Genomic DNA, 23,889 nt, shown 5'->3' on the forward strand with positions numbered 1-23,889 from the left:
GCCCTTGACATATCAGGACATAGGAGAAAATACTCATAACAGATATTGTTGTTTGAACAACCAACACGTTAAATGCAAACTCTTAACCTCACTATCATATAAAGGACTACGTTGCTTTCACCAAGTTTTCAATCCATTGAGCTCCTTAGGTACACATTTAAATACAATTGCTCATGCATTTGCAGGTATGCATATTCCATAGCAAGATATATCCTTCAACATATGATTGGCACAATAATACAATTACCCCAACTTCGAGCACTCACCCACCAAGGCCCGCTCAACCCACTCCCCACCCCCAAAACACTCACCATGAGATTGTGCACTGCTCTTAGGATTGCACAATATACATACCCAATAGTTGGGATCAATTTTACACATTTCCTTGTTGAGATTACCATTACAAACATCAAGCTCAGTAATGAACAAGTTAAGCTTACAGTATTCATATTAGGATAGTACAGAACATGGTTCTCACACCCTTTGTCTAAAAGGTATCCTCAACATTCACGTGAGACTTTATAAGATTTATGATCATGATACCTACATGAGTAAATGAGATTTCATTCATGCAGCATCACCTTGTCAGCCCATATGGATTGTGTTGACTAGGTTATGCCATAAATTCTGTAATGGCTGTACTGGGCTGAATCTTAACACCATCCACAATAACCCCCTTTTTCCACCATCCACCAACAATCTCCATCATGCTAAAGCTCACCTTTAGTCGCATCTCCCTCTCCACATGAAACTCACCAACATCAAGCTCCATCCAAGTTCCCCATGATCTTAGGCAAGGCCATAGTACTCGAGCTTACAAGTGAAGCTTGATCTCCAATGAACAAACGTTGAGACTCTTTGCATTGACCATCCGATGTTGAGAGAGAGAGATTCACAGGTGCTCTGACCCAACCAGATCTAAGGTCCACAAACATCATCCGAAATGATATTATATAGCCCCCTGGCATAAACATGTTGTCAAGGTCCCCACGTACTTCAAACCAGCATACATGATGCAAGTGGGCACTTTCAGGAAACCTGATAAAAGAAAAATGCCTAGCATTAATAAGATGAAGGAGTCACTTTAAGTAATACTATAGTGTCTTCTATCTATGAGACAAACCAAGAATCAAGTTGTGGGAGCCAACGCCAATAACGCTCGTCATCTCCCCATAGAATTGTCAAGTCTCTTGCACCTTTTACAATACAGCATTGCCCCGTGCATGGATCCAACCAATATGGCTGAATATGGCTAGCTAAAAGTAAGTGAGAAAGCATAAAAATCCATTTGCTATAGCTTCAAACTTAGCTCGAAGTATAGATGACAAACCTAATGGTCAGGGTGGCAACTCCAATTCCATGCCCTCCTTTCTTTATGGTATCACACACGCACCTCTTATGTGTGCACATGCATAAACACACATATAGCTATGTACTACTTATCACATATAGCTACATGTTGCTTCTTATTTGCCTAGAAAGCTTCTAAAAGCTCTTTCTGGTAAGACCCACACATACAGACAAACAAGTCCTGATTGGCTTCATGATACTGAAATATACAAACATACGAGGACTAGAAAACCCAGATCAAAGAAATCTCTCCCTGCTCTAGAGTCTCTAACCCCTCGTTATGGAATAATTAAACATTTTTTTGTTCTTGAGGTTCTGAAGACACCCTGGGCATTGCCTCAACTTTAGGTATGTCTCCCTCCAGTGCTCTTACTACCCTTGCTTCTTGAGCTTAAAGAAGACTTTCCCATCTCCTTCACTAAAACCTCGCTCCATAAGAATATTGAGGAAGATTTGAACCATCATTGGAATCACTCATGCATTGCGCACGTGCTCAAAGATGTACAAATAAGAAATCATTTGCTTTTGACAATACACGTGCAGGGTATAAGATCCACTGGCTGCCACAAATCTCATAGAACCTCTTCAGGTCTGGTATATGAACCTAGCCAACCACCATAATTGAAGCTGCTTCACCGAGGATGCAATCCTTAATTTAACGTCACCAGGCAATAGTGGGAAGAATTCCTCTAAAAGTCGTGCCTCATAGAGGTTCCTCACTAGCAAGTTGTCATACTTCTTAGCACCAATAGATATCTAGTGAAATTCCACACTTAGCAAGATTGCCAAAGTGTTTAAGGCCATTATTCCTCAAACTCTGAACAAAAAACAGTCATACATCACCATTACAAGCACCAAAACGTGCAGGAACTTGTTGCATACAGAGTGCAGTTGCTTGAATTGCAAAAGACACAAGAAGACCAGAAGTGCAACTTCCAATATTAATCTTGATATTTCACCAACTGAAATTCGGTTCCCATAGACCAAGAACTCCCAACTACTTAACACTACTCAATAGAGACTAAAGTTTAAAATTAACTAAAAGACACCAACTAAAACATAACTTCTAGAAAATACCCCTTTAACAATCCAATTGCTTGCCATGCTTCCTATCGTCCTCCTCTTGCCCATCAAATGCAGTCAATTGCTTCGGTTGGATTGATAGATGTTGGGGCGTGTAGTTGGGCTGTCTCTACTCCAACAGGGATGGCATTTAAGTCTATCCCAAGACCATGCTTATCTCACAGTCGGGACTGCATCGGATAACTTTTGGAGGTATGATCTCTATTGCATTGAGTGCCGGCTCAACCCCATGCTTGATCCCAGCTATCTTCTTCCCACGAGGCGCGTTTGCTCCCCTTCTCAAAGCCATGTTGTTAGCAAGCCTGGGGGTAGGCTATGGATTGATGGTTTTTGAAGTTTGTAGGTGGGGTGTCTCCACTACAATAGGGGTGGCATTTAAGTCTATGCATAGATCCTTCTTTTCTCTCAACCGGGAACTACATCAGATAACATTTGGAGGTGTTGTCTCTGTTGCATCTATCTCAAGACCTTGCTTATCTAGTCTCAACCGGGGAGTGCATCGGATAACCTGTGGGGGTGTAGTCTCTGTTGCATTGAGTGTCAGATCAGCCACAAGCTTGCTCTCTCCTATCTTCTTTCCACGAGGTTCTTTTCCTCCCCTTTTTGAAGCCAAGTTGTTAGTAGCCCTGGGGTAGCAATACAGGAACCATTAACACCATCCATTCCATACCATAAACCCCACACATACACAAACCATGCCAAACACAATCACCCTCAAATCTGTAGTCTATTGAATCCCAATAGCCAATAATTAACAAATGCCTCAAAACTGACACATCGTCCAAGATGTAGTTAGGGCTTCCTTTGAGCTATACACACAAACAAACCTGGGATTGGTGTTTCTTATAACCAAAAGAGAAGATGCAGATCGTGAATATGCAAATGATGGCCTGCATCCAAGAGGAGGAAATGTGGAACCTCCAAACACCCTGCTCCAACAAACTAGAGAGGGAGGTGCAGAAGACAATGGAGGAGTCTTTGACCATCATGACCCTCTGCCCGCATCCGATGAGAGCAAGGTGGATTTTGAAGCAGCTAACATAGCTCTACAGAATGTTCAAGGAGGAAAAAATGAACCCCTCCATCCTACACATGAAGGTCGGATTTTGAAGCAGCTAACATAGCTCTACAGAATGTTCTAGGAGGAAAAAATGACCCCCTCCATCCTCCACATCAAGGTCGGCGGATGTGACCCAAGAAGGAAAACAGCCTCAATCACCAAGGAAAGAATGCCACAAGGACAAATTGGCAGCACATGTCAACCTACTGAGACCTCTAGATGAAGACCACTTTAGCATTGACCTAGTACTATAGATGCGTGAAGACCATGAGCCAGACAAGGGCTTTCTTGCATCAGATGAAGGAGATGCTTCTAACCAACATCACCCTCACCTTTCACCTCTACAACACATGAATGACCACAATGCAAACACACATGCCATTACAACAAATGGTTACTACGAGGAAGATCTCATGTATATTGTATTGCACGTGGCAGAGGAAGCGTGAATCCAATGTGTATGAGAGAGCGCACATACTTAGGAGATGAGGGCAAGCTTGGAAACCATCAACACATCCTCATAGAGGCACACACGATCAACATAGGTTATGGAGCTATGGCAATCTTTCAAACAATCAACACAGGCTATCAGGATATGGAGCTATCCCCTGCGCCTCAGACCACCAATCCAATCACTACTCTCAAACCTGCTGCCTCACGCTCGGTGTTAGCGGTTTTCCACAATAAACATCATAGTCTAGCCAACAAAATATCAAACTCAAGGATGTAACTAACCCGACTAGGGCATGGAGGCTTTCCCACATGTGTCAAATGTGGATGAGGATACTAGAAAGCGAAAGTCTCAAGCAAACTATGTCTAGCCTATGGACATGACACCCATATGCCCTCTAATCACCCGTACGGACTTCTAGCATGCAGCCAAGCTAGAAAATCATGTTCATATAAATGCAAGGTACTTCCCCAAGCAAGGCAGGACCCCAATACCCATGGGAGGATGCGCATAAAGTTCCTCGTACATTTTTACCTAGGCACTTTATGGCTTGAAATGGTAACCTATATGTGCGAAACACTCTCCCAACTATTATGGAATATGAAATCAAGCCTAAAACATGTTAAAAACTAAGATTAGAAGCATAAACCCAATGAGGGAAGGGTGTACCAAAGCACACACATTGCACGCATTGTTAGCATCAAGAAGAAGAGCTCGATGAGGGGAATGAAAACCAATCACCTGCACACCCTTTTGACAAGAATTGAGCACAGTGTAAGCTCTTAAAATATAGCCTTGCCCACTTGATACACATGTATAGTACTACTCAAAGTAAACCTTATCTCCATAATCCAAATATTTCTTTTACACATTACAAGAATTGGTTTTTGCGAGGGGAAACTTCAATAATGAATAACCATCTTTTATCTTTTGGATCTTCTTTCAAAACCACTTGCTCACAGTGTTCTGGCAAAACAAAAGTATCCTTTTAATATGTCCATAGTTTTGTGGAGTCAATTTGGATCAATCCACTCTTATCTTGTCACACGGTCAATTGTTGCCCTTTAGTAACAACCCTAAACCACTTTACATCATATATATACATATTAAGTGTTATAAAATGTACCTTGATGATGTCTTGAAAGATGTAGGTTTAGATTAGGTTTATGTTTATGTTAAATGCCCGTAGGTTTAGGTTTAGAGTTAGATGCTCATAGGTTTAGGGTTACACTTAGGGTTAGGTTTAGGTTTAGCTTTAGCTTTATAGTTTAGGATTTATGTAAATTATATGTATGTAGAGAGGGATGTATGATATATGTACGTAGATTATAAGTGTTCTAGATAGGTATGTACATTACATTTATGCATGTATATTATATATATGTAGATAGGTATGTACATGATATGTATGTAATTTATATTTAGGATTATGGTTATGTTTAGGCTTAGGTTAGGTTGAGGTTTAGGTTTAGATTTAGGGTTAGATTTAGGTTTAAGTTTAGGATAGATGCTTGTAAATTTAGGTTTAGGTTTAGGGTTACATTTAGGGTTAGATTTAGGCTTAGGTTTAGGTTTATAGTTTATGATTGATGGTTAGATTTAGGTTTAGGTTATGTTTAGGGTTAAATTTAGGTTTAGGTTTATAGTTTAGGGTTTGCAATTAGATTTAGGTTTAGATTTATATGATTTAGTTTTAGGTTTAGGTTTAGATTTAGATTTAGATTTAAGTTTAAATTAGATACTCATAGGTTTACGCTAATGTTTAGGTTTAGGTCTAAGTTTTGTATTGGATTTAGATTACATTTAGGATTTAGGATTTAGATTATAAATGTAGGTATATATTTTATGTACATATACACGAAGATATGTATGTATGTATGTATGTAGCTATGTAGGTTTGTATTTAGACATGTATGTATGTATGTATGTAGGTATGTATGTATGTACATAGATATGTATGTAGAATTGTACATCTGTAGGTATGTATGTACGTAGATAAGTATGTAAAAAGATATATACGTATGTAGGTATGTATGTAGAAAGATATATATGTGCGTAGGTATGTATGTAGAAAGATATGTACGTATGTAGGTATGTATGCATGTAGAAAGATATGCATGTGTGTAGGTATGTATGTATGTATGTAGATATGTGCGTATGTAGGTATGTACATAGATATGTATGTAGAAAGATATATATGTATGTAGGTATGTATGTATGCAAGTATGAATATATGTGTGAAGATATGTATGTATGTATGTATGTAGATATGTACATAGGTATGTATGTAGAAAGATATGTATGTAGGTAGGTATGTATGTATGTATTTATGCAAGTATGCATGTATGTATATATATGTGTATGTATGTGTGTATGCATGTATGTATGTAGACATATATGCGATACGTATGTATCTATGCATGTATGTAAGTAGATATATATGTGAGTACGTAGGTATGCAAGTATGTATATAGATGTGTAGGTATGCATGTAGATACGTAGGCATGTATGTATCTATATACGTGCATATGTATGTATGCATGCATGTATGTAGAAATATGTGAGTATGTACTTATGCATGTATGTATACAGGTATGCATGTAGATATGTAGTATGTATGTAGATATGTATGCATGTAGGTATGTATGTATGTAGATATGTATGTACAAAGATATATACGTACGTAGGTATGTATGCAGAAAGATATGTGAGTACTAGGTTTGCATGTATGTATATATAGATATGTAGGTATGCATGCAGGCATGTATATATAGATATGTAGGTATGCATGTAGATACATAGGCATATATGTAGGTATGTAGATTTGTAAATATGTAGGTATGTACTTACGTAGTTATGTATGTAGGTATGTATGTACATATATATGCATGTATGTGAGTATGTAGGTATGCATGTATGTATATAGATATGTAGGTAGGCATGTAGATACCTAGTCAGGTATGTAGATATGTAGATATGTACCTATGTAGGTATGTATGTACATAGATATGTATGTAAAAAGATATGTATAGAGAGAGAGAGAGAGAGAGAGAGAATCTTTAGTAAAATATGTTCTGTAGTTTTTGAAAATTTGTAGCAATGTTAGAAACACCAGGTCATACACCAATCACTGCAGCAGTACCTACAATTTGTGGACTTTCTGGCACAGTGTACTAGTGAGCAACACAATATAGCTTCAAGCATGTTTAGGGGTACAAGCGCTACGACAACGCAACCTCTCACAGTAAAAGCCACGCCCATTGCTTCTCCCACCTCTGCACGCTCAACCACTCATCATCATGGTCGACCATGTAGACCCATGGAGAGGAGGATCATATGTTTCCACACCTTCGCAAGAGAGACCATCCATTGATTCTCTGGCTACGATGTTACTCCGTGCACAAGTTGTAGACCTACAAGTGTGTGGATGGGGCCATCATTGAAGCCTTGAAGGTGGCTCCGACATTAAGGCGTGTATTAGAGATCTATGTCACACGTCCTTCCAAGAAGATGTGATGGTCCACTTCCCCAACTTGGATAAGGGGAAGAAAGAAATAATCATTAATTTGATTCTTATGGAATATCCACCAATGGAAGGGAGTGAAACAGTGCCCTGCCATTGGATAAAGGATAAAATGGTAGCAAGTATGTCTCAGTGCCGTACTGACATCACACAACCACGATAAAAAAAGGGCAGGGAGCTCGGATTTGGTGTAGCAGTGGATGCGATTCTTTTCACGCTTATTTTGTAATTGTATTAATACTCTACTCTTAAGTCCCTTTTTTCCTAAAATATTATCAAATGTCTTTTCTTTTAGATTAAGAGAATGAAGTTGTGGGGAGGCGTGGTACTAATGTGGAGGAGCAATACGCATACAAACATAGCACCGTGGCGCTCATAGAGGAGTTGGAGAGACAAGGACATCCACTGAACTAGGGAGCCCTCGTTTCCTAGACAGCACCAAATCCTCCACTTGATGATGAGGATGATTAGTTAGGCACATGTTTATACATCTCATTTGGGATGTAAATACTTATTTTATTTAAATATGATTGATTGGTCTTAAATTTGTTTCCAATGTACCATGTTTTTTATCTATTTGTACTTAATTTCAAACATTGCTATGTGTATGTTTGATATGATGATTGAGTACAATTGTTGTGTATTCTGGTGTGGGGCATAGCGGTGTATGGAACTGCAGATTTGCGATTCCATACACCACTATGCCTCCAAAAAAAAAAAAGGTTTTATGTCCGTACAACCTTGGAATATGCCTCGATAAAATTGTAGGTGAAAGCATCGAAATATGTGTAGAAATATGTGCAAGTAAAAGCATCAAAATATAAGTAGGAATATGTGTAGGTAAAAGTGTATGAATATACATAGGAATATAAGTCAAAAAATGCGTAGGTGAATTCATCGAAAGAATGTGGGAATACTTATCCAAATTATGTATTTCTCGCATTTTCTTTCCAATCATTATATAGAAACTCTTTTCGATGCCTATACGGACACATTTTCAGATGGATATACTGACACTTTTTCCATTGTTTTTATTCCGATGTGCGTACCGACATTTATGAGATTTATCTATAGTACTAAAACTATGGGGAAAAGTGTCCAAATATTTTTTTTGTAGTAGTGCTCCTAGTAACAATAGTGAACCATATTTAGCACAAATTATGCAAACCCCATATACTTCTAGCCGTCTAGGTGATAGGTTGACCATAAGCATGATTCCATCCCTCATGACATAGTAAGAGCACATCCACATAGCTTGAGCATCCCTACTACATGTTATACATGGGGGAAAGCCTCTGTGCCCTAGTCGAATTGACTACATCCTTGATTTGACAATGCTAAATTGGAGCTCTCACTAGGCTACAATGTTCGTCACAGCGACCCATTAACAATACCTAAGACTAATGGTCCTTTGGAGAGGTAGTCACATGAAATGAGTAAGGCATGGCAAAGACTTTTATCTAAGGAGATAAACTTCATTAAATTCATGGAAGCTAGATAGGCTAGGAGCAACTAGAAGCAAATTTTATTGCTCAAATAGAGAAAGAAAACCAAATCAAGCCTATGGAGGAGGGAAAAACAACCAACTCTTACACAAAAAGAGCATAATGAAAAATATGGAGGGATTTTCTACACAAGGTCTTTGAGCCACTGAAATTCATGCTTGAAGCATTTGAAACTAGGCTAAACCCCTTGCAAACATTGGAAGAGAGAAGAAAATTTTACCTAAATTTAAAAATAGAACCTAAAAGGTGACATGTAGAAAGAATTGATAGAATTTGCACTAATGAAACCAACCACTAGACTTGAGCCAAAATCAAAAGGATTAAAGCGGGGAAAAAACACCTAGGGAAGGACCTTTGCCTAGGATTCAAGAGGAGGAATACGTTGAGATGCATAAGAAGCTCCAGATTTTATACACATAGCAAAATACCAAGAGTTGAGACATTGAGAGAAACTTCAAGAGTTGTGGAAATCACGATTGCATAGTTTTAGAAGTCTATGAACCAAGGCCAAAAAAAACTTTGGAATGCAATCAAAGAAGAAAAAGATGAAAGTGTGATGCTTGAATTTACTCCAATCATGGAAGTTGATACAAAAGATAAACGCACCTTATATCTTGAAATTAGTTCCTTATATGGCAACATGGGTTCAATAAAATTCGAGAGGTCAAGAGAGGAAATGCTTAACCATGCCTTCATAGATTGGATAACATGAAGAAAGGGCCAAGATCCAACGATTACCTTCATAGTGTAAATCAACACCACTAGTGATAGGTTCCAAAAATTCACAAGAACTTTTATCAACACCATTGAGATATACACTTCCATTAATAGATCTTTTGAAGATAAAAGCAAAAATGTGGAGAGAAACCTCAAAGAATATGTTATAACCACTTAAATAAGTTTGGAGTGTAGGACCTATGGTGGAAAAACCAAGGTTGCATTCAAGATAAGAAGAAAGGTACTCGTAACTTGAGGTTTCTATTAGATTTGAAGTGTGAGTTACAATAGACTATTATAGGCCTTGTCACAACCTTATCTTTAAGGATTCCTTGGTCTTTTCTTTTACATAAAGTGAGACGTCATATGGCTAGAGGGGTTTCATGTGGATGATTGGCATAGGCTAGCCTTACCAATAACCCTCCCCTTAATCCTGAGCTAATCCATGCAAGAGAAAGAGGTCGCCATCCCTCACGGGGCTATCAGAAATCCAAATCAAGAAAGACTCTATTGCAGCAAAGGAGGAGGGAGGCAACCTTACCCTATGTGAATACCGCTGCCAGAGATTCATGTGCAAGTAGCAAATAATGATATTTTGATAAAATCTACTTCTTCTAGGGTTCTATAAAAACTTGGCTATTATTTTTAAAAGGAGGGTCCCTAAGCTTTAAAGTTCCATTCACACTTGTGGCTAAGCCTATTGTAAGAGATTAGACACTAGCCTTGCATAGCAAGTGCTAAGACCTTCCCAGGCAAGTCCACCACATGTCTTCTACCTCAACAATAACCTCTAAACACAAACCACCCACACATCTAAAACAAGAAGAAGAGGTAGAATCAAAGCTATAAACACCATCTAGACCAAGATGCAATCGCATTGCAAGAAAGAGAGTATATGTCCCATCGCCAATAGGACTTTTGTGGAAATAAAAAAGCCTAGAAGAATCACCTTCAAAGAAGCTCTTGGTAATTGAAGTTTATATGTCACAATCATGACCTCAAAATATGTGTATGAAAGATTTAGTGGCACATACTTCTACATGTGGCAAACCAGAATTAAATTTCAGTTAATGAGAAGAAGGGGCTATGGGATGTCATCTAGGAGGACGATGTTCGCGGGTCGCCCGACGGACCATCTAGCATAGCGAACCCCTAAACATATAAAATGTCTACAAAGAAACATAGTGGACCTGACTAGCGCATGGAGGCGATGGCGCAAGTGTCAAGAGGCCATCTGAGGTAACAATACATCAACACAGCTAAAAGCAGGTGAGGTCTCACACATCTACCTATGAGAAGTTGCTAATCTGGAGCCATGGCCATCTAGAATCTACCGGTCACACAACTAAGCAAAGGGAATGCTAATGGAACTCACCAGATCACTCAAATCTATCCTAGCATGGCTACACAAGCCCAGCACCTACAAGCAGGATTCTTGCAAAGCTCAGCTCGGCCAATCTAACAGGACAATCTATGCGTAGAGCTGACCCCCTAGATCCCTTCTACAAAGTACGGTGACTAATGGATGCCAAACATGCTTTAAATCTGCTAATTACTCCTTAACAACTCACTAATCAACCACTTAATTAATTAACAAAATGTTAACACAATTATAATGGATGCGTAGAGCACAGAATAGGGAGTAACCTCATCAAAACGGAATCGAGATCTAATACACGGCATGAGCATGGCGAATGTCGAAAGCATAACGCGCTCGCGGCTTATCCACTTTATCTCTTACAGGACCTCCTTTACAAAATAAGCTTATTTTTGCTTATATGGGCTGGACTGGCGACTCGACTCGAAAACTAATCACAAATACATGCTATACAACTTGGAAGCATTATAGCCCCAGATTATATTTACAGACTTTGGATATATCTAAAAATAGTAATTTGTTTGTCATGGGCACTTGGTGGTTGGCGGACATCAAAAAATAAAAATTACTTGCACTTGGGCAGGGCATCTGTTGCATCTTCTGGACTGGACACTAGCATGTACCGTGTTTTCCCCAAACATTCCCCCCCACCTAATCTATGCACGTTCTTGGGTGCGCTATTAGGCTGGATTGTCGTGGTCTTTGGAGGTGTTGTTGTTGCTGGATGTTGATGGCTTGGTGGAGCTCTTTGGTGAAGCTCATTGGCAATGTTGCAAGTGAATTCTCTTGAAGATGACTTAGAGCTGTAACATAGTAGAAATTAAGAGTACATGTATTGACATGGATGTAATCAAATGCATGATTTGGGAAGTTGGATGATTATCAAAAGAGATTTCCTTGATATGACCATTAAGGCCATTCGCCTTGGTATTGTAGCAAATCCTGTTGGCATTCGTTGTAACTTCAAGCTAGCATTTTTAGCCTGTTTTTTTAGTAAGCCTTTTGGCTTGATTCTTCTTCTTTGCCTTGTGGCAAGGACATATATGTGTTGACATTGGAAGCTGATGGGTTAGGCTTGCTGTAGTTGTCATTAGGTTCTTGTGGCAAACCTGAACCCAATAAATTCTTATGAGAATTTCCCTACTAGCCCATTTCAATGCAATGATGCATCACATGCAAAAACATGCAAACCTAATCCTATTGGTTAGGTTGGAACTTGTAAAAAGAAGCCGAATATCTTCCTTGTCCTTGAATGCCCTAAAAAGTACTGAGGTTGCCCTGAAGTAGGTTATCCATAGTACTAATTGTGAATGTGTTTTAGTGTACCTGTTGGATCTGTTCTAGCTAAACACAGAGTCGTTTGCTCGTTTTCTCTATGCAAGCATTGGATAGAACTTTGAACCTATGAACTTATTCATGGACCTTGAATGGCATGGTGGAAGATTGAAGAGTTGTAGACACCATTCATGTGAGTACCTCAGATGAGCATTAGAAAATTAAGGTCTAGGATATCCCGATTTGAATTTCACTTGTTTACCTGTACCTGTCTTCTTGTGGCAATGTAGCATTGCTAATCCACTTGGTAAGTGATTGAGCAATGTGTACCTGTTTTCTCCAAGTGGCTACCATCATTGACTGTGGCCTTCATTTGTGTTTTCTTGTTCATTGATAGAACTGTCGTTGAAGTGTATTGAGAGTGGTTCACTTGTTGGACGTACCGTTTTCTTCGTGAGTAGTTAATTTTTTGCTCATGGTTTTATTGAATGAAAATAAAAGCAAAAAAGAAAATAAAACAACGCCTAAAAAAAGGAAAGTGGTAGACTTTTCTATATGAACAATATATATATATATATATATATAGAGAGAGAGAGAGAGAGAGAGCACGTGGCAAGAGGGAGAGGGAGGGAAACACACACACACACACACACAACCTCCTGGTGAGGGAAAACGTGCCCCGGCAATCCTAGGATCACTTCCTATTTATTGGATGCTATGTACACACACCTATGGGGATTAGATATCTGCATTACCCCAATCTGGATGGATATTCTATGGGCATTAAAAGAAAAACGGAAATATTCATAATCAAGCACAAAAAATGAAAAAATTTCACTCAGAAATCGATGCCCGTAATAGATATAGCATGGGTCCGCATTTAGAATGCCTTCCCCCCACCTAGATTAGATTCAGGTGGTTTATGTGCATGTGCATGGGATTTAAACAATATGTGTTTATGCACGGCCCTGTAATGTGTCCCTATTTAATGCATCACAGATTTATGCATGGGTAACAATACGTTGTGCAAGAAAATGGGTCTTGAACAATGTGCTCAAGGGCTTTTGAAGATGAGGCTTGCCTACCTATATCAGGGAATGAGTTCCAAGAACTAAACCTTTGTGAAATTCGGCCCATTCCATGAAAGTTTGTGGCGATGTTGAGGTTGAGACTGTATTTGACGTTGACGCTTCTGAGATGGTGGCCATTGTGATGGAAACCTCCGGTTGACCTTTGGTTGTTGTCGGCATAGAAAGCTGATACTGGAGGTGTGAGGCTGGCGTTGGATGGAATTGGATCACGTTCGATGGTTTCCAACTCCTCCTCATCTGTCGATGCACTTGAAGCTAGTAGCATAGCCTCTTCATCTGCTTGTTCTGCGGCCGTTTCTTCTAGAACATATGTCTTTGAAATGAGCCTGGTGTAGTCCTTCTGGATGACTTTCGTTGGCATAGGAGTTGGTGGCACAAAAGTTGGGACATTCACTTGATTTTCTGGTGTAGATCTTGGAAGACATACGCCAAATGACTTGTTGGAGAGCTTGTTTGGTAGGCTTCACTAGCTTCCACACCCATCGAGATGTCAGCTTTGTGTTGATCTGTGTTGGTGGAAGTCTGGGCAACCTGTTTGGGTATCCACCCCCAGGTAGATTTGACTCGTGGCTTGGGAGCCTGATATGGAACCTGTTTATGTGGCCTTGACTTGTGAGTGGATGTTGGTTTAGACTTGACCTGTTTTGGGATCCATATCCACTACTTATCTGATTGAGCACTTAACATGGATTTTGGAATCCATATTTTTTTCATTGGATTCTTCTTTTTTGGCCCGCTCTTGGCCTTGTTTTGATGCTTGTGGTTCTGGGATCTTCTTGCTTTATGTTTGAACCTGCTTTGGCATTCTGTTGGTTCTGTAGGTCTGGTGATGTTGTGGAGAAGGTTTGGGTATCCAAATCTGCTTGGGGTTATCCTTGAGTTGCTCTTTGGGTATCCAAACCTGTCTGGTTACCTGTTTGATCTTCTTCTGTCGTTTGTTGACCTGTTTTGGTGGTGATATTGAAACCTGTGGGGCTTCTGGTGTTAAGCTGGGCTCCTCGATGGTTTGTGTAGCAGCATCTTTGCGTTGAACCTCTTTATCCCTGTCAGCATCTTCTGGAATTGACCTTTTGGGCACTGTACCTTCACATGGACCAATTGATATGTATCTGCTATGGCAAATGGAACATATCCTCGTTGAGTTGCATTGCCAAAGTAGACCATATCATTCTCCCAGTCAATGTCAGCCTTGTACATACACTGCCAGGCCTTGCCTAGGATGATCTGTGAGGCGAAGTACTCCGGTGGAAGTACATGGAACCTATGTGCGCATAGTATATCATCGATATACACCTTGAGGATTGCAGATCCCATTGTAGTGACACATTCCTTGGTGAACCCGATGAGAGTAATAGGATCATCATCAAGCACCACTCCTTCTAGGCATTGGTACGTTTCGTAGGCTGATGGAGTTGTGTTGAGCGCCTGAATCTATAAGAGCATATTGCTCAAACCTGTTCTCGACTAGTGCCACCAAGATAAATGGATCTAAATCCGTTATCTCCTCAGATTCATCATCTGTCACAACTGATGCATGCGCACTTGTTTGTTGGCAAGAGCCATGTGCGTTTTGGTCTTTCTCTTATCTGGTTTCTTCACCTGTTTTCTTTATTCTGCATATTCTTGATCAAAAAAGTTAGCAGTAACCAATTGATTTGATTCTATGATTGGCCGGATTGTCATTAATGGTACTAGGTCATAGCCTTGTTCATCACATAATTTCGTTGGGGTTTCTTCTAGTGCACACACATCTAGAGTAGCCAACATTTGTTGCCACTCTAGTGGTTCAAACAACTTCTGGGAATGGTTCTCGACTAGTGCCACCAAGATAAATGGATCTAAATCCGTTATCTCCTCAGATTCATCATCTGTCACAACTGATGCATGCGCACTTGTTTGTTGGCAAGAGCCATGTGCGTTTTGGTCTTTCTCTTATCTGGTTTCTTCACCTGTTTTCTTTATTCTGCATATTCTTGATCAAAAAAGTTAGCAGTAACCAATTGATTTGATTCTATGATTGGCCGGATTGTCATTAATGGTACTAGGTCATAGCCTTGTTCATCACATAATTTCGTTGGGGTTTCTTCTAGTACACACACATCTAGAGTAGCCAACATTTGTTGCCACTCTAGTGGTTCAAACAACTTCTGCGAATGGTTCGGGGATATATGCTTCATCCCGCACTGGGCGTTCTAATTTGCATTCCTCTTTTTGCAGATCACTTGTATCTGACGCTCCACACATCCAAAGTTGTGTGTCTGCGTTTACCCAATCTAGTATCTCTGTGTCTGCATTTGTGGTGGCTGAATCAAAATCATGTACAAGGGTCTTACCAACACCCCTATAGCTTACATCCTTCAGATTTATACCCGTTATGGCACCCTCTTGCCTGAGGTAGATATAGTCATAACCCTAGTCTTGTATCATTTTGAACTGACGCATAAATGGTCTGCCCAATATGATATCGTAGTTCTGCCTTGTGCCAAAATCTACGACAGCAAAGGTATGCTCATATTCAATGCCACATGAGGTTCTGATCAATTATTCCACAGGCCCTATTGGTCTTTCTATGTGACCATCCGCAAGTTGAAGTTTCATGCGTGTTTTTCTAGCCGCTGGTCTTCCCCATTTTTCCCAAGTTTGTTTCGTGACTATGGCTACGCCAGCTCCACTGTCGAGTATTGCTAAGGATTTCACATCATTGTACTCGATAGGAAGAGTGGTGTTTCCATCTTGTCCTTCGCAATATTCTCCTACTTTATTGACGAGAATAGGCTGTAGCAATGGTCTGGGATTGTCTTTATCTTCAATCTCTTGTTCCAAAGTAGCTACGCCATTTTTGGCTCCCATCTTCTCGAGGATATTTGCCACATCACTCCACAATTTCGGTTTCACCTTTAATAGGTCAGATAAAGGAATAGTACACGTCACTTGAGTAGATAACAAATCATGTAAGTTTCTAGAATCCAGTGCCGACGGCATGGATTTCCATTGTGAGGGCAGTTTGTGTGCCTCTGACCTATCCTCGTATTCACCTAAGTATGAAGGTAGGGTCTTAAGAGATACAAGTTTGCTATCTTTTGATTTTTCTGACCCCTTCTCTCACATCCAAGTTCATCGTCAGTTTATCTGCATTCACTGTTGTGAATGGAGCACATTTGAGCGTTGCGCTTCCATCATTTGCATCTTGGATGGCTTTCCGTAGCTCGTCTGGCCATAGTTCTTCGACTACCAATGGCTCATAGGTTATATCTGACATAACCTTAGGCGGATCATTTGAGATCGTCACCTTAGGAGTAGCTGTTTCTTTATTAGCACTCTGCTTTGATTTGCTCCTGAGCTCATTTGGTCTTTCTAGCGATGTTGCTAGAGGTATCTCAACCTGTGTTGCATCTCTTGGCAACTCTATACCAGGAGCTTCATTGGCAAGTGGCTCCTTCTGAATCCTAGGCGAGTTATCTTAGCTAGGATTGGGTAATATCCCCGTGTGATCCCTTGAATTTTGACTCAAGTCTAGCAATTAGCTCTTTCAAAGCTTGAACAGCTTCAAATATCTCTTTATATATCTCGAACCGTCTAGATTCCATAACTGGATCTGGGTAGTCTTTGATCCTTTTAGCTGGAGTTTGATGGGGCTTCAGTCTAGCTTCCCAGGCTTCAAGCATGGCATTCAGTAGCTCGAAAACCTTATCTACTAGTACACTTCCCCCGTATTTAACACTAAGCACTTTAGGGGTAGGAATTGGTGGTTTTGCCTCTATCGAAGCAGATTTTGGCTCATTTGAGCAGCCTTTTCTAGACGCAACGAGCACCAAGCGACAACACCGATAAAGACCACCATGAACCAGCCTTACACTGCGCCCGAGGACGTGTGCAATCTAGGTGGGGGGGAATGTTTGGGGAAATGCCCACCAGTATCGGTAAATGGTTGCGTATGTCCTACCGAAGCCCTTGCCGATCTTTCAAGTTTATGGTGTTCGATCACTGGGAGCCCAGAACGGACGTGATCTCTTCCTCGGTGCAACTGATGAGTCTATAGGCATATTTGGGGCCATATGGCTTCCAATTTGTATAGAATACTTCCAATTTAGGTGTCGGTCATGTTCGTCTTGCGTTGCCAATTTGGCCTAAGGAGGTCCTATGTGAGAGCAAAACAAGAGAGTCCCGACCTGCGCTCCACTTTTTAGACTTGCTACTCGTGAAAGTTATCCATTTTGAATGCCATTTGTTTGCGGTTAATATATGTGTACTGCTCTTCAATTTATGTGTTGTCATATTTGATTTTGTCAAGTGTGCACCTATTTTGAAATGATTATGTCCGTATGTGTTTTTGTCAAATCTAGGCAATGTATGCATATTTTGTGTGCGCTACTTAGATAAGAGTAGTCTAGAGGCTTAGGCGAATGAGTAGACCCGTTGTTGGCGTGATTCCATTCCAGTGGGTCAGGGCACCCTACGCGTACGCTCTCGGGTGATTGCTTCGTTCGGTTGGATTTGGACGCATAGGTACTTTGACCTTGACATAGGCTTTGTCTTACGAAGTTTAGTGTGGGATACCCACCCAGATTGCCCGATTGGCCATAGATAGATGAGTCCATGATGTAGCACTAGATGTCCTTATAGGCATATGCACTAGCGATTGTGTAGACTTGTTGTTAGCTCGGAGTTCCCGCTAGCTACAAACGTCCATTGCGGTGATCCACTAATAGTGGTGCAAGACACACCGTGAGCAGAGCACACACTTGAGGGCACCAAGTTAAGCACACCACGGATGGGCACCAAGTGTGCACATTGGATGAAAACACTGGTGGGACACACCGGTTGAATGTAGAAGCACATGACCTAGATCCACACCTTGTGTGCACTCCAAAAGAGAACTTGCCATAGCACTCACCACACCGGTTGAATCAAGCACAACAATGGGGCATCGATTGGTCTACATACCCTCATGGCATCCACAAGGTGGCTACTCTACACCAGAGAAAAACAATCAAAACCTACGAGCTTAAAGGCCAAAATCAGGTGCAATATCTTAGTTAAGTAGTGGCAACATGGACAAGATGTATCAAATGCCAAGACAAGAGACTTATAATGCAAAGTGGGTCTTCTAGTTTAGAGCCAAGGATGGAGAATTAGTTTTGAAATTTGTTGAACTCTGGCTCAAATTTGGCAACGGGTAGTCAAACCTCAGCACATCGCAAAATTTTTATGCAAATCAAGAGCCAAACCAGGCCAAAATGTGGCTTGGGTTCCAATATGTAAACGCATACTAAGCAAAGATAAACCAACATTCTCTTGGTAGATTCTTAGTTTGCATTGAAAACCATCCGGTGTATTTCCTGGATAGACCGCAGGTATCCTACCATGGAGATAGGTATTTTGGACTAGATGGCATGATGTATCAGGTAGTGGACAACCCGCTTGAGGTATATGCATTAGGAGGAAAAGTAGGAAGGCCAGTGGACACGAACAATTGTGCAAATACTGTCTATGCCAAATTTTGATGGGTGTAGGCAAATAGATTTATTCTAAGTCAAAAAAATTTGATCTCGACGACCCCACCATAGTCCTTTACTACCATGATGAGGATGGTACAAGAGCATTCTACAAGATCAAGAACCCCAGGATAGTCATGTGACCTCAAATGAACAAGATTTATACATTTTTGTATGGTAGAGTGGCACAAGAATCACTAATATTTTGTTCTTAGATACACATGGCCAGTCATATCAGATGATATTACCACATGAGGCTAATGGACACACGAACATGGGTATAGCACAAGACCAACAAACACCTCAAGAAGGATGTATACATGAAGAGATGTGCCACGCTAGATCATGCACCCTTGAAGCTATGGATTTAGTGGATAATATAGACATATATAAAGACTCATAAGTGGGTTCTAATACTAAATTTGCAAGCTTAGACTCGTCCAATGATGTGAAGCCAGACCAACCTTCAAACACCAAGGTTCTAGTGGATCTGATCTTCAAGAAAATGTGAGATACATATGAGATACCAACTCATGTGGATTGAACACAAACAGGACCGCAAGAGTGGTGTGGCACCGGACTTTATTCACAAACCTACATTGTGCAAGAGGACTATTATAGGCTTAGATCTCAAACTCAAGATTTTCAGAGGCCAATAGTGTAGCCATACCAACCACCACAACACGCTAATAGTGAGGTATCAAGCTTCTTGTCAAATTGAAGCTCATAACATGGGATTTGTACACCCACCCAAAGATATGCAACCCTTGTGCCAATAATGCCATATAATAGGGAGGACGATACCATGTGTCAATTACCTCCGAGAAACATAAGGCATTCGTCTCACGTATCGATCATAGAACCCAAAACGTCAAGCTTTGATGACCAATTCCAAATTGATAAAAAAATGTTGCTCTTCATAGCAAATGGAGAAGTTAGGTTGTTTGATGAGCCAAAACCAAAACCTAAAAACCCAGAGCCAAGATATATATCAATTGTGATGGCAATCATGATTTGATGGATTGCCCATGATATAGAGGACCTACGGGGAAATGATTTTGTAGGTGCAAACTTGCGCTTGCTTGTAGATTGTCCAAGGAACACCGTGCACAAGGGCAAATCTGTGTGAAAGGTTAGTGTCAACACATTACCCACTGATTCAGAGCCAAAAGCAATGGTCCCAACGTGACCACCAAGGCTCAAGCTAAAAAGGATGGAGAGTATAACAAGGAGACGTAGGCATAATTTTCTAGCTATGGTCCTAAATGCCATAGGGGCTCATGAAAAGCTAGATGCACTAGGAAAAAGCCCAAAAAAGCAGAGTTGGCCACTCAAAAAAAATGAGAACATGTGCAAGCCTACCCACGAGTACAACCAGCTACACCCTACTCTATAAGTTGTAGAACAACCAAATTTTGCACCCAAAGAGCCTAATGTAAAATCCGGGGGAAGCGTATATTGGATAAGGTCTTCAAGCCACTAAACACCATTCTTGAAGCTTGAGAAGCTAGGACTGAAACCCCATCAAACTTAGGAAGAAAGGATTAAAGTGTGCCTAGATCCGAGCGTTGAATCTAGATGACTTGAAATATACAAAAGGATTTTTGAAGCTATCCAAGCTTTGAAAAATCCAATTGCTAGACTGGAGACTCCCTCAAAATCCAAGTATGAATGTAGGGGATGATATCCAATCCTAGGAAGGATATCGTGCCTAGGATTCAACGAGGCCACCAGTTGAGGGAGCTTCTGGTGTAGAGATGCACAAAGATGCACCTTAGAATGAGACACTACGAGCATCACTACTTGGAGTCCCAAAGGAGATAGGTACATCGCACGAGAAAACTCCAGAAATGGAGTCAAGCATGCACATAGGGAGCAGAACAAAGTAAATTACTAAAAAGAAAAATATTTCTCGTAGAGTGACGATATTCAACCGATCCGCCTAGCATTATTCCAAGCATAACGTTTGAGCCTTTGGTAGTACTAGAAGTTGAAGAAAAAATGTCCAAACAAGCTTTGATAAGCCATTAGGGATGCTAAACATGGAAGCGCAATGCTTGAATCTGCTCTAATTGGAGGAAGTGGACATAGATAAACAGATGCTAAATTTAAAGCTTAGATCCTCGTATGGAGACATGGGTTCTTAAAAATCTAAAGATAGCAAACCCGAATCGCTCAAAACCCTACATTCATACTTAGGAGAGCACGAGGATAGGTCTAAACTGCACATACTACTCTCACAATGGAAACCCATGCCACCAAGATTGGATTCAAGGAACCTACAAAAACTATTATCGACCCTTTAGTAGACATATTGAAGGTAAAACAAGATTGTGGAGAGACATGACGAATATCCTCAAGAAGATGGGAGTTAAAAACATCGTAGCTGCTCTGGAAAGAGAAATAGAAGACAGAGATAACCCCAAGCCGTTGCTAGAACCAGGTCCCGTCAACAAAGTAGGAGGATATTGTGAGGGAGATGATGGCAACATAACTCTACCAATTGAGTACAAAGATGTCAGAACCCTAGCTATACTCAACAGTGGAGCTGGAGTTGCCACAGCTACTGAACAAACCTGGGAGAAATGGGGAAGACCAGTAGTGTGCAATACATGTATAAAGCTTTAGCTTGTGGATGAATACATAGAACAATGGATAGGGCTCTTTGAGCAGGTATTTATGACCTGATATCCCATAGGATATGAGCACACCTTTGCCGTGAACACCTATTTCATTAATTTTGGATTGGTGCACTGTCCAAATTCGTTTTGTGAGATAATTTTTGATAAAGCATTTTAAAAAAAGAGGCTCTTATAAAATAAAACTTTGAGTCAAAAAGTAATATTTTAAAAAATCAAATTAGAAAAAATGACGTGACATGTTATTAAAACTAGAGTACATTAAAAAAAGAGGACATCACATTGTTAAAAGAGACAAAAAGTAAGATATTAAAAAATCAAATTAGAAAAAATGGCGTGACATATTATTAAAACTAGAGTACATTTAAAAAAAAGCATGACACATTTGTACAAGAAGTAGATCATATAACTCAAAGCCATATGGTGTCAAAAAACACCTTCCATTAGCTCAGCCTAGAAGATCTCATCTTTGTCTCTCTTGTCTATTACAACTTTACATTAGAGAACTAAATTTAAGTCTTTATGGAATGTAGTTTCATTTCTTGTCTATTAGAGTTATTTTAGAAAACACATAAGTCTCTATGGAATTAAATTTCCATCACTTGACTATTACATCATTAGAGAGAGCATATGTCCTCGAAAGTGCCTACTATGGCATTGGCTTCATGAAAACAAGCAGACTTTAAACCTACAGGCCATGCGTATCCAGGGCTGGCATCGTAAATCTCCTCATAGACTCTCCTCACAACCTGTTTCGAATCTTCCACTGACTTGTAAGCATTCAACAACTCTTCTTTTCTCTCTTGGCTTTCCTCATCTTCACCATTTTTTTCAATACAGCTTCTAGCCACCGCCATATCCTATACGAAAATTTAACTCGTTAGCATAAGAAGTACGTGATTAAAATAAGAGAAAAAGAAAGCTAGGGATATTCACCTCTTCTGCTGAGTTCAAATCAAGTAGCCATGTGCATAACGTATCCTCCTTGAATGAGTTTCCCTTCATTGATCCATACAAAAGGGATCTAAGACAGAATTTGAGTTCAGTAAATGAAGTCGTGTAGTAACTAGTCATTGTCTTAGGGGGAAAGTGGGAGAAGGAGAGTGAGGGAGTGATACCCAGGGATGCACAGTGAGCCGCCCCTCCTTCAAGAGTGATAGAAAGTGAGGGAAGATGTAAAGTGAAAGACAAATACAAGTTAATGAGAAGGACTAGGGTGTAAGAAATAAGAGAGTGTTTGTGGAAGGACTAGGATGGAAGAATACAAGTGCACTAAGGCATGATGTGTTCACTATGATAAGGATAAGGGTTGGAATAAAGTGAGTGAAGCATTGGGAATGCTCTACTTTAAGTGAGTGGAGACTGTCCAACTGAATAAAATTTTGTAGAGCACTGGGAATGCTGTACTTTAAGTGAGTGGAGCATTGGGAATTGATACTTTGGAGTGAAATATATTACAAATATTACATCATCACATATTCATATCAAAATTCTCATCACACAAGGTTATATTTCCAAATAACCACATCATCACACATTCATATCATAAAATTGTGTGCATGAAATAAATATATAAATATCATGACTAAATGCCACTTAAGTAATAAGTCACAAATTGGTGTATAATCAACAAAAACAACATCATGATTCATACATTGCAACAAATAAATGTCAACCATAATATTCATGGAATAAACAACATCATGAGAATATGCTCCTCATGCATATATACAAACATAACATCATACATGCATCACAACTCTTCTGATGCTTCTAGTGGAGACTGTGGCAACTCTTCTGATGCTTCCAATGGAGGCTATGTTGCTCTAGATGTACACTCAGTCTCTACTTCTTCTGTAGTATGTAGTGCTTTCAGAGTAGACTCAGTATCCTCTTCCTTAAATGCAAGCGGAGGCTATGGCAACTCTTCTGATGCTTCCAGTGGAGGCTGTGGTGCTATAGATGTACACTGAGTCTCTACTTCTTCTGTAGTATGTAGTGCTTTCACAGTAGACTCAGTCTCCTCTTCCTTAAATGCAAGCTCTGATATTGCTTCAGTAGCACGTTGTATTCTAATGGCAGCAATTAGGTCTCGAATGATTTCAGCCCTAAACAATTGTATATTCTCCTCTGAATATTTGAGCTCCAAAGAGTCTTCTGATGAGACTTGTGGCTTAAGTGAGAAAATTTCTTTGAAAATCAACATGTAGTTATAGGCAACTCTCCACCCACAACTATGCCCATCTTCCTGCTCTACAACTAATCTACAACTAAACGCTTTTGGAAGTCTAGCGAGTCTTTGTACTGTCCTGTTTCTCTGAT

At 40.1% G+C, this 23,889-nt stretch overlaps 1 protein-coding gene across 1 annotated transcript; it reads right to left on the reverse strand.

Annotated features, from left to right (window-relative positions):
* Window positions 1–613: 613 nt before the first annotated feature.
* On the reverse strand, window positions 614–13,794 carry LOC147889891 (lectin-like). Its single transcript, XM_087391031.1, is given in 4 exon segments — window positions 614–776; window positions 778–1,038; window positions 1,124–1,256; window positions 13,428–13,794. Coding segments are annotated over 4 exon segments (924 nt in total).
* Between the last annotated feature and the right edge of the window lie 10,095 nt (window positions 13,795–23,889).

The sequence above is a fragment of the Dipteris shenzhenensis genome, chromosome 19 (assembly GCF_047967505.1).
Source record: "Dipteris shenzhenensis isolate YYH24624 ecotype China chromosome 19, Dip_SZ_1.0, whole genome shotgun sequence".
NCBI classification, from domain to species: domain Eukaryota; kingdom Viridiplantae; phylum Streptophyta; class Polypodiopsida; order Gleicheniales; family Dipteridaceae; genus Dipteris; species Dipteris shenzhenensis.